At 53.7% G+C, this 11390-nt stretch overlaps 1 protein-coding gene across 2 annotated transcripts; it reads right to left on the minus strand.

The window, feature by feature from the left end:
• Positions 1–765: 765 nt before the first annotated feature.
• Cdk2ap1 (cyclin dependent kinase 2 associated protein 1) lies at positions 766–9497 on the minus strand. 2 transcript variants are annotated; one of them, XM_076922895.1, is made up of 4 exons: positions 9115–9497; positions 4872–4966; positions 3396–3522; positions 766–1491 (listed from the first exon to the last, which is right to left on the minus strand). In XM_076922895.1, exons 1-4 carry the CDS (start codon positions 9167–9169, stop codon positions 1424–1426), a joined length of 345 nt encoding a protein of 114 aa, XP_076779010.1. In that variant the 5' UTR covers positions 9170–9497; the 3' UTR covers positions 766–1423. The 2 variants fall into 2 exon arrangements, with proteins under 2 accessions (XP_076779010.1, XP_076779009.1); XM_076922894.1 differs by lacking the exon at positions 9115–9497 and adding an exon at positions 8372–8508.
• Positions 9498–11390: the final 1893 nt, after the last annotated feature.

The raw sequence follows: 11390 nt of genomic DNA on the forward strand, positions 1-11390 counted from the left end.
AGAAGAGGGCGCCAGATCCCATTACAGATGGTTGTGAGCCACCATGTGGTTGCTGGGAATTGAACTCAGGACCTCTGGAAGGGCAATCAGTGCTCTCAACCACTGAACCATCTCTCCAACCCAAAAAACTTTTTTTTGTTTTTCGAGACAGGGTTTCTCTGTGTAGCCCTGGCTGTCCTGAAACTCACTCTGTAGACCAGGCTAGCCTTGAACTCAGAAATCCGCCTGCCTCTGCCTCCCAAGTGTTAGGATTAAAGGCATGCACCACCACTGCCAGGCGGATTTTTTTTTTCCAAAAAACTTTTATTATTGTTTTAAAGGCAGTGCCTCACTAAGTAGTTCTTATCTCCTTAGATGTGATCTTCCTGCCTCTGCCTCCCGACTTCTGGGAGGAGCACCACCTACCTGTGATGGCAGAGGAACAGTAGCAGTTCACCAAACCAGTCACGCAGCTGCTGTGGCAATTACAGGACACTTAAGTCCCACAATGTGGATCTCTGTCACCCTTGAGATTTAAGCGCACTTGGAAATCAGCTGTGCTAGTGGTATCATCACATAGGGTGCCGCTGGGCCAGACAGGAAATCCCTGAGCAGACATGTCCAGGCCCTCCCCCAGGAGCTGCAGTGGTGACCACAACAAGAAACCAAGACAGAGATTGTGAGTTCAAAGCCAGAGTCACTATAATTAGCAAGACTCTGTCTGTCCTTCCACAAAGAAAAACAAACACTTAAGACCCCAAAGATTCCACATCTTCATACAAAGTGTTAATGAAAATAAGCTTTATTACATCAAGTAATAAATACAAAGATGCAACAGTTTCAGTCGTTTTCTTCCAGATGATGTGATGGGCTCACAGTAAACATGGAACTGAGATCTACAGTCTCAGGATGGACATTTGCAGGGTGCTTGGTAGGTTGGGTAGATTGCTCTTTCTTCTGTATTTATAACCTGTGCATTTTAAAGATTGACTTCAAAGCACTCAGTCATGCAAACGCTTAAGCAGAGCGGCTCCATGAAGCAGGGTCTACACTGCACACAGGTGGGCCAGCTACTAAGCGAACGTGCTGTGGTCTGCACTCAGCTCCTCAGAGGCAGGTGAGCTCATGGAAAGGAAGTCAACGGGGGGTGATGCAAATGGAAAATGTATCCAAAGGGAGGTGAAAGGGGACACTGGTATTTGGGGACAAACAATAGCTTGCTGTGAAGTGGCTTCACAAACATCTTTCAAATGCTCAGAAAGAAAAAAGAGCTGGGTCATTCCTAACTACTTAAAATGCACATCGTCAGTTACTGCAAAATGTCTTCCCAGTCTTCTGAGTGTGGGTTCAAAGCTTAATGACTGTGGTAGAAAAATTACTGCCATTTTGAACAAAGCCTCTCATCTCCACGGAGTAGCGAGATGGGCCTTCAGACTGGCCAGGGCTAGGACCTGGCATTACGTTCCGTTTCAGCCAAGCACTCCCGAACCAGGCTTCGGGCATGAATGATGCCTGCAAGAGAAGCAGAAACTGGCATCAGCCCATTCACAGAGCAGGAAGAAGAGCTGAAGTCCCAGTTCAGGAGGGGAATGGAGAGTCTATATCCAAACACCTAGAAAGGCCAGGGTGTTCAGGAGGCTGTGATGGGGGAAGATCATCTGAACCTAATAAGTTCAAGTCAGCAACATAGTTATCTTCTCTTTAAAAAGTAGTCATATACAATGCCCAAGCTCAGCAGCTCATACCCACAATCCTAGTACTCAAGGCAGAATCAGGAATTCTGAGTGTGAGGACAGCCTCAAAGTTTTTCACACTAGTGTGACATGTGATTGTAGGGGCTCAGCAGATGGCTGGGATAACAGGAACTCTTCCTCACTCTTGGAGGGCCAGCTCCCCCAGAATGTATCCTGCAATGGCTATTGGTACATCCATATAATTCAATCCGCTGGCTTTTGGGGTGGATGGAAGTTTGCTTAAGACTTCATAGGTTAGCATCTTCCAGAGAATTTCTACCTGTGGAAGCAGTTCTGCAGTTCCCAGAACTATCTCGCTTCCTGTGCCATGGAAGCAGCAGCATAGTACTGATGCTACTGGGGATCCCATATCGCTCTCTCTGCCAGTTGCCATCTTCAGTCCTGTCCCCATTTGTACCCAATCTAGCTTCAGTCACTTTCTCAACAAAGGACCCATAAACTCAGGCAAAGACCAGCTCTCAGCTACAGCCTGTCCCTCAGCTGGCCTGGCTCTGGCTGGGAAATCTGACTTCAGTGCAGCCTTCTGCGACAGATCAGGGACCCATGATCCAAGCCATCTCAATTCTCTGCCAAGTTCATTCCGTGATGTTTTTTATCAACCAAATCCCTCCTGGTCATGAATGAACCTAGAACCCTGCCAGGCTTCTGTGACAACTTCTGAAATAGAAGCCCTCTCACCTCAGCAGCTTTGTCACGAGGCAACGCACTGCTCAGCACCTGTCACACCTCACACCCTGGGTCCCGTGTGCTCTGTGTCACACCTCACACCCTGGATCCCGTGTGCTGTGTCACACCTCACACCCTGGATCCCTTGTGCTCTGTGACATCACACCTCACACCCTGGATCCCGTGTGCTCTGTGACATCACACCTCACACCCTGGATCCCGTGTGCTCTGTGACATCATCCTCCCTTTTAAATCACTCAAGAATCTCAAGGGGATGAGGGCAGTTTGATTTAATGAACACAGAGTTTCAATTTTGTAAGATAAAAGGTTCTAGATACAAATTGTGTGGTGTTATATAATAATATGAATTAACTTCATTCAATTCTTAACATGTTAAATAAATTGTATGTCACATATATTTTGCCACAATTAAAAAAAAAAAAAAAACATCAAGATGCTCCCCTAATCAGATCAGAGGACAGGCTGCACTAAAGACATGACAACAGTGCACAGTCAGACATCACGGAGCCCTGACCCCGAGACCACCCAGTAGCCTCTATAGTCACAACTGCTCAGGGTCCTATACTGTGGTCCACAAGAGCACACACGGGATACAGCTTAGGGATACAAGAATTCCATTAAACCAGTGGAGCCTCTCTGTGAGGGACAGGAGTGAGGAGGGCTCGCTACCATGCCCTTCTCAGAAACCCCATGAGCCCCATCTCCCACCTCAACCACCTACTGAATCTAGAGTTTCCCTAGCAACTGCAACAGCACACATTTCTGAAGTACTAACCCATGGATGGATCAAGTGACCTGTCCCTGACCAACTAGTGCTTTCCCTAGGAAACCCCTTAGCCTCTGCTGCCTGGGCTCAAGGCATCTTCCTGCCTCAGCCTCCCAAATACCTAGGACTACAGGTATTTTACCAGTATGCTTGGGTTCAGAAAGTCCTTCGACAGTGATAGGCAACATTCAGGCCCTCACCATGCTTACCTCGTTTTAGCCGCTCCATGGCGCTCTTGCTCCCTGCATATGTGGGTCTGATCTCTTTCCCCAACTCTTCAATGATAGCCAGCAGCTCTGCATATTTACTCTGAGGCACTTGGCTATTTCCAGTTCCCTAGGACCAGAAGACGAGGGTTAGAATAGACTGACCCACCATAGTGGCCACCCATGGGGAGAGGGAAAGTGACCTAGCCTTAGGCTCCCAGGGTTGTCCCAGCTGAAGCATGTCCTTCTCATAGGTACAACTCCAGGGTGGGTAAAAGATCCTCATTCACACCAGACTCCATCCAGAAAAACCACTTTACCATCCACACAGGAAAACAGAACTGACTGTCAAAGTGACAAGTCAAGGGAGCACCTAGATCCACAAGACAAAGAGGGGGAGTCAAGTGTCTACAGTGAAGGTAGATGGAAGACATCACCCCTGGAGGACCCCAACAATTGCTAAGGACCCAGGATGGGCCTAGAACTTTATCAAACTCGCCACATCCTCCCCACAGCCTTTCTCTCCAGGCTATGGCCCAAGCAAGCACCCAGATCATCGAGGACCCTGGCTCCAGCCTCTCCTCCTCCTGCCGTAGCTGGACCATGGTGGCCAGCTCCCTGTCCAGGGCTCTGGCCTGCTCCTCTCGCCTCTGCTGCCTCCATTCCCAAGCCTCGCCACCAGGCCTACAGGCCAGGCCTTGGAGCTCAGCCTCCTGGCACATCCGCCTCCTGGCCTCTCGCTTCTCCCAGCGACGGCGCCGCATGGCCAGGGCATTGCGCTGCCGCTCCAAGCTGCGCCTCAGCCCATCCTCCCGCCGCCTCCGCTTCTTCAGCCTATCCCGTTCCCGGGCCCGTGCCTCCTTCTCCTCCTGGGATAGGACAGGCTGTCGGGGCATGGATGGAGGTTGTGCACAGCCTCTTTAGCCAAGGAGAGACCACCATGGCAACCCCAGAACACTGGCTGGGGTTTGGCTCATAGAATCTTCCTGTTGGCAACCAGGGTTGCAAGAAACTACAGATCCCACACCCAAATGTACAGTAGCAGCCAGTCGCCTCCTGAAAATGACCTTGGGGTCAAGAAAATGGACTAATGAGAGATCTGGGTCTCTAAGAGGTCTCATAAAGGATAGAACCAGTTAATAAACCAAGCTGCTGACTTGGGACCACACTCATAACCACCAGCTCTAAATATACTGTCTTGGACCTTACTTGCCCAGGAAACAAGCAATGCAACCCACAGAGACATGGACCTAGTGACTCAAGCAGCTCAGTGACCACTGGCTCTCTCCTATATCCCCACACCTTCATGTCCCCCTGAAACAGTCCCTCAAGGAAAGAATAGGAGACAAGCCTCAGTCACAGCTAAGGAAACACAGGGGAACCTTTGTCCCTCAATCCCTTCTCCAAGCAGTGGTCTTTATCTATACCCTTGGTGTTCCAGCTGCCCACATGGCCCTCCCTTCACAGGCACTAGCATACCTGGGTGTAGCCTAGCGATGGAGGCCCATAGTCACTCAGCAGCTGGCGATATTGAGAGGAGGTCGCCATGCTAGTAGACGGGGAGTGGACACCTCCTGCAGCAAGGAAGAGGGAAAAGTTATAGGTCTCCAAGACTTGGATATGTGTACCAAAGGACACCAGTACAGCAGGTCATCACACACGCACGCACGCACACACGCCCACACACGCACCCACACACCCCTGCCCAGACCCCACCCGTGAACTTTTGTTTTACAGCAGAGAGACCTCAGCTCAACCTCTAATGGACATGGGCCAGACACTAATGTAGATGAATGCAAACAAGGGCAGAAAAAGCAGCCACTCCATACACACCTCAGACCTCAAAAGACAACCCACCCTAGCCCACCCACAGAACTCTGAGAGAGACCACCACCAGAATTGAACCTGATAGCTGTGTCCAGCCTGATTCTTGCTGATCCCACCCCACTCCGACTCAGCTGAGTAGGATGACTAAGCTACATCTGTGACTGGCAACTATCAAGATCAATCTAACCTAGGCTAGAATTTCTTACACAGAGCCAGCTCTGTGCTCCTATGCACCCACTTCTGCTGGAAAAATACATCAAGAAAAACCCACAAAGGCATGAAGGCACAGAACCGGAAGAGTGACAGGTGTGCTGCACACACAAAGCAGGGCTCTGGAGAACAGCCTTTGTGCCTCAGACAAGCCCTCAATCCCTATGGGCTTCGCATCCCCTCCAAAGAGAGACACAACTATCTCTACAACTCTCTCTCTCTCTCTCTCTCTCTCTCTCTCTCTCTCTCTCTCTCTCTCTCTCTCTCTCTGTCCTGTAGCACACAGCAGCTCTACACTCCAAAAAGAGGGGCTTAAGACCCCACAGATGGACCGTAGCACTTGAGGACATCATCCAGGTGCAGCAGTCAGAACAAAGCCAGGGCCCAGAGCCCAGCACAAATGTCACATCCTAGATATGCAATGAGGAGGCCCCTGGCTGCAGCATGCAGACCCATAATGGCAACCAAGTGGCCATTAGGCGGGTAGAGGATGTCCTTCGAATTACAAACAGCAGTAACCATGGAGAATTTACCTAGTCTTCCTCGGCAGCTGCCTGACCACCGCCCCCAGAGCCAAACTGTCTCTCTCACACACAGCAGCTCTGCAGACTTGGCCCCAGGGATGGACAGCTGGTACCAGGCTGGCCAAGTCACCAGCTGCTCACTTGGTGTGGGCGAGGGGAGGGGCAGGAGGAAGTAAGTTCAGGAGCTGGGTTTGCTGGAGCTGGGAGGAGCCGTGAATCCACGGCCTGGCTGCAGGGTGTGCCTCAAGGCACAGAAGTGGCTAATCAGCAAGCTGGCAACCCCAACACCTTTCTCTGTCCAAGAGTAGAGTGCCCCAAGGGTCTTCCCAGGTATAGCGTGTGCCCAGGTTTAGCCCCAGGCATGGATGTGGCTCCTGAGCAGAGCACACTAAGAGCCTGCCACCCCACGTGAGCAACCCTAGCTTCTCTGCCACTGTGGCAAAACTCCATTTACAACCCATCAGAGATCGCTCCTTCACAGGCCTGCAGGTGGGTTCTAACCCTTCCCATTACAGGTAGTCAAGCCCTTTCTGGGCTTGGATAGGCAAGGGGCTAAATGCTGAAGGGGTGGGGTGCCACGACAGAGCACTGGAAGCCTTTAGATGATTCCAGCACCATGTAGAAAGTAGCCTGGCCATCCTTGATGCCCCAGGACACCTTCAGTGCTCCCCCCAGCTTTTCACTAATTCTCACCTCCCTGTCACATCTTTTCTCCAGGACTTGGGGGGGGGGGGGGTTGCTGTACCAGCAGTGCCACTCCTGGCTGTGGGACCTGTCAAGGCTCTTCCAGGCCTCAGTTTCTCCACTTGTTTGAGGCCATGCTCCCCAATAGAAGGTCTAGTGGCTTTGGGAATGCCCTTAAGGGGTGGGGGGACAGAAGGAATGAGAAGTACCCCCATACTTCAAGTCTACTTTCCATCACCCTGGAGAAGTGGAGATGAACCTGACTTTGTATCAAAGCCAGCCCCATATTCAGTGCTAGGGAAGGTGTCTGCCCCCCTGGGAAGTCGGGGTGGAAGGGTGCTCCTCCGCCAATCATGCCCTCTCCTTCCGGAAGACACCAGCACCTGGGCTGAAGGAGGCCAGGGAGGCGGTTCCACGTCAGCTCAGCCGGTGTGGTGCATCTCAGACAATGAGAGCAGTGTGCAGAGCTGAGAGGGCTTGGCAGAGGCCAGGAAGCTCCTGGGGCCAGGCTCAGCTCCCCGCCCCCACGCCAGACAAAGAGCGGCCTGGGCCTGGGGAGCTGGCGGCCTTCCCGCCACTTGGGGCGCCCTGGGGGGGGGGCTGTCGGGCTGGGAAGGCGGGGGCTTTGTCTAACTCCGCCACTGCCACTGCCGGCCAGGCCGCAGCTTGGCAACTCAGTGAGCAGGAGGCAGGCCTGGAGGGCGTGAGAGATGATGACAGGGAAGGCGGAGGAGCCACTGTGAGAGTCCATCTTGGATGCAGATGGCAGGGGAGAGAAGGGCTTTCTGCAAAGTAATACCGGCAGGCGGGCGGGCCCCCACCAAAATGCCGGACACCTGGAGACCCCGGCACGCATCCTGGCATTCCTCACTGGAAAAAGAACTAGAGCTGAATACAGGTGCTAGCAAGCCCAGAACAGAGCTTCAGTGTCCCAGGGGCGGCCTGCCACTATGACCCACACCCTAAAAGGTCCCAGTGTGAGACCCACGGAGAACTAGCTCGATCAAGCCTACGTCTCTGGCCTCCCTCCGGCTGGCAACGCAACCTACTGCCCTTCCATCCTAAACACTGACCAAGAAGGCTGGGAGGCAAAAATCCTACCTGACAACAAATCCTGTCACCCAAAGGGGGTGAAACCACTGGAAATGATACAGTGGCTGCATGCTCTCGGGGGTTGGGGGGGGGGGCTGTGCGTCCACGTGCTAACGTTTTAACTCTCCCAGGCTGGCTACCCTAAATCTCAACCTTTTCCAAACCCCAAAGAGCAGAGAAGTTTAAAACACATGTTCAGAGCTTATCCAGGTCCCTTGGAGGGTTTCTGGAGTTCTGGAATCAACATTTGGACACAAGACCTCCAATCTGGAAGTGCCAACCTGGGTGGGATTTTTAAAAGACACAGCGACCATAACCATCTTCGACCCCCACCTCCCCTTCGAAGGCCTTATCCCTCCTGGTCCCCACTACTTCGCATCTGTTTTTTTTTTTGGGGGGGCGGTCTATTCACAGCCAAATATCTGGGAGGAGGGGGTACTGGAATTGGACACAAAGCCGGTCACCTCTAGAAGTCAGTTTCACACTCCTATCCCGGGTTCCCTCGGGGTCCGGGGCTAGCCCCAAGCCACAGCCCAAAGCTGCCTGGGAACTTTGCAAGAGTTTCCCGGCGGCTCCCAGGCCCGGAGGGGAAGGGAGACCAGGTCCCCTTGGCTTGCACGGCGCGGCCCTCCGGGCACGTACCCACGTGGGAGATCTGAGATGGGGACCCCTGGGACCGGCGAGCCGCAGCACGCCGCCCGCAGGGCCCACGAGGCCCCGGCACTTCAACTTCTTCCAAGGGGCCTTCCGAGAGCCGGGTGAAGGAAACCGGGAGTCGCTCTCGTACCCAGGCCGCGGACCCTGCCCACCCGCCCGCTTCCCGGGACCCCGGCCAGGCTCCCTCCCGGCCCGCGGCCAGCCTGGCCCCTCGCACCGCCCCGCACGCGGCCCGGCCCCGGCCTGTCCCGCTCCGCCGACCCTCGGAGCCCCGCGCCTCGCTCCCTGCGCCGCCCGTCTCCCGCCGGCAGGGGCCCTCGCCGAGCCGCCCAAAAAGCCTAAGGGAAGGGAAGGGGAAAAACGGGGGGGGGGAGCTGGGGAAAAAGCCTTCCTCGCCCGGCCGCCCGCGCCCTCGCTTCCCCGCCATCGGCGGCCGCTCCACCGCTCACACCCGGGCCCGGGCCGCTGCCCCGCCGAGCTCCAGGCGCACCGCGAACTTTGGCAGCGCGGCTGAAGCGGCGGAATCATGGCGGCGGCGCGGCTGAGGCGGCGGCGGCGTCCGCGCTGCCCCGGCCCGGGACACCTCCCCCCCACACACACCACCACCCTCGGCTAGCTCGCCGCCCGAGGCACCGCGCGACTCGGGGAGCCCCGGGCCGCGGCCCGGAGCGCGAGCCCCCAACTTGGTGGCACTTGCGGCGCGGCGCGCGCGGCCCGCGCTCACTCACCGGCGTTGAGGGCGGCGGCGGGCATGTGCGCGGTCAAGTTCGGCTTGTACGACATCCCCGCGGGCGGCGGGCGCGCCGGGCAGAGCCGGGCCAGGCCGCGAGCGCGGCGGCGAGGCCGAGGCCCGGGCCGGGTGGCCCCACGTCCCCGCACCCGTCCGAGCGCCTGCCGGGAGCCCGCGCACTTTTTGTTGTCGCCGGCTCGGGCCGCGCCGGCAAATATGGCCGTCCCTCACCCTGCCGCCGCCGCCGCAGTATATCACCCATACATCGGGCGCGCGGCGCAGGGGCGGCCGCAAACTTTGAGCCCAGCGGGTGCTGGGCCCGGCCCGGACCGGGAGGGGGCGGCGGGCGTCGAGGGGCGGCTCCTCCCGCGGCCGCGCCCCGCGCTGCGCCGCCGCCCGCAACTTGCCAAAGTTTGGGGGGCTGCGGTCCCCGCGGCGCCCCCGCCGCGCCCCGGCCTCCCGCGCGCCGCTCATTGGCCCGCGCCTTCCTCTTTCTTAAACAGCCAGGGAGGATGGAAGAAGTACTTTTTTTTCCCTGTGTCTCTTGAATGTGGGGGCAGGGATGGAAAATTACCTGGAGAAAATGGTGGCGATTGGGGTGGTTTGGTTTGCTTTGGGTTTTTTTTTTTTGTTTTTTTGTTTTTTCTAATTTACGGAAATCATTCCAGATGCCCACGTCTAGCTCTATCCCAGAATTAGAATAACCCATTCTTGACATTTATTTCGGGTGGGGTGGGGGGAATGTCTTGTCTCTGCCTGGATTAAGTGAGCTTTTTTTTTTTTTTTAACCCTTTGGGAACCCAAGACTCCTTTGAGACTGACAAAAGCTGGATGGAGAGACACCTCCTCCTCCAGAAAATTCGCTCTTTCATTCGTGACGTTTGTCACACGAACTCTTTGGAATATTTTAAGGGAGCACCTACTGTGTGCCAGACACGGGTTTTATATGCTAAGGAAGCAAGAGTGAACTTGGCAAAGTTTCGACTACCCGGAGTTTGCACTCCATTTTTTGGACCCTTCTTTCCCCCAACCCCACCCCGCCCCATACACGCCCCCGCCCATCTCTAAACTGACTGAAACGTCATCACCAAACGTATTTGGGATCTGATGAATAACCTTCCGAAGGTACTATATTTTGGAGTTCTGCCTGAATAGTAATGCTCATCAAATTACATAAAACGCCCACCCTTTTCTGTTGTTTTTAATCGCCATGGTTTGCAGGGTTTTTTTTAATTAGTCATATTTAGACATCATCTGTGGATCTGGTGACAACGGCGTCAGCCTCTCCGATAGAAAAGAAAAAAAAGGGGGGGCCACCACCGGGGTCTTGTCCCCCCCTCTTTGGGACTAAAGGTGCAGAGGAGGGGACCTCCTCTTCCATCCCCCGCCCCCGCTCCACCAGCACCCCAACCATCAGCCTTAGGCTTCCTCTGGCAAACGCTTCTTGGTGACATTTTTATCTTATAAAGAAACGAATGCTACCCAATTCTACAATGGCTGATAAAAATATAAAGCAAGCTACATACATCATTTTGAATGTTTCACTAATCAATTTTTGAAAGCAGAACGTGACATAAAATTAATTCTAATAATGTATTTATCACAACCGGATCCAAAACAGGACAATTTAAAATTCATAACGAATGAATACTCAGAAATTTATCAATAAGATCCTTGACTTTTTTTTTTTTTTAAACAGGGTCTCACTTATTTATCCCTGGCTAGCTTGCAGTGTAAACTATACTGGCCTTATACTCAACAAAGATCCACCTGCCTCCATCTCTGCAGTACTGGCATTAAAAGCGTGTGCCACACTGCCTACCTGGTTTGTTGTTTGGTTAGGGCTTGTTGTTATGTTGCCTTGGCTACCTTTATATACCTAAGGTCTGGTGGTCCTCCTGTTTCAAACTCCCAAGTAGTTAAACCTGCCAGGATGCACCAAAGTACCAAATATCATTTGCCTGTTGTTTTTTGGTTTGTTTGCTTGCTTGGATAGTTGGGTTTTAGTTTTTGCTCTTGTTTGCCTGGAACTTGAAGCAATCCTCCTGCCTCAGCCATTCTGCTCAGATTCCTACTCTCATGTCCTTTGTGGTGTTGGGGATTGAACCCAGAGCTTCACACATGCTTAGCCTGAGTTCCTACAGTGACCTACACTACCCCAACCTTGGTTTTGCTGTTTGTTTTTTAAATTTTGAGACACAATGTAATGTATCCCAGGATGAGATCAAGCTCAACTGTATAGCAGAAAATAACACTGAACTTTGAGACCCTACT

Source organism: Arvicanthis niloticus, chromosome 24, assembly GCF_011762505.2.
Source record: "Arvicanthis niloticus isolate mArvNil1 chromosome 24, mArvNil1.pat.X, whole genome shotgun sequence".
NCBI lineage: Eukaryota > Metazoa > Chordata > Mammalia > Rodentia > Muridae > Arvicanthis > Arvicanthis niloticus.

Bases quoted from the DNA above. Each gene is read 5' to 3' on its own strand.
- Cdk2ap1 (XM_076922895.1), bottom strand. From the start codon at position 9,169: ATGTCGTACAAGCCGAACTTGACCGCGCACATGCCCGCCGCCGCCCTC. The intron at 4,967-9,114 runs GTGAGTGAGCGC...TCCTTGCTGCAG, and splicing joins CGCCGCCGCCCTCAACGCCG to GAGGTGTCCACTCCCCGTCT. The intron at 1,492-3,395 runs GTAAGCATGGTG...CTTCTCTTGCAG, and splicing joins CATGGAGCGGCTAAAACGAG to GCATCATTCATGCCCGAAGC.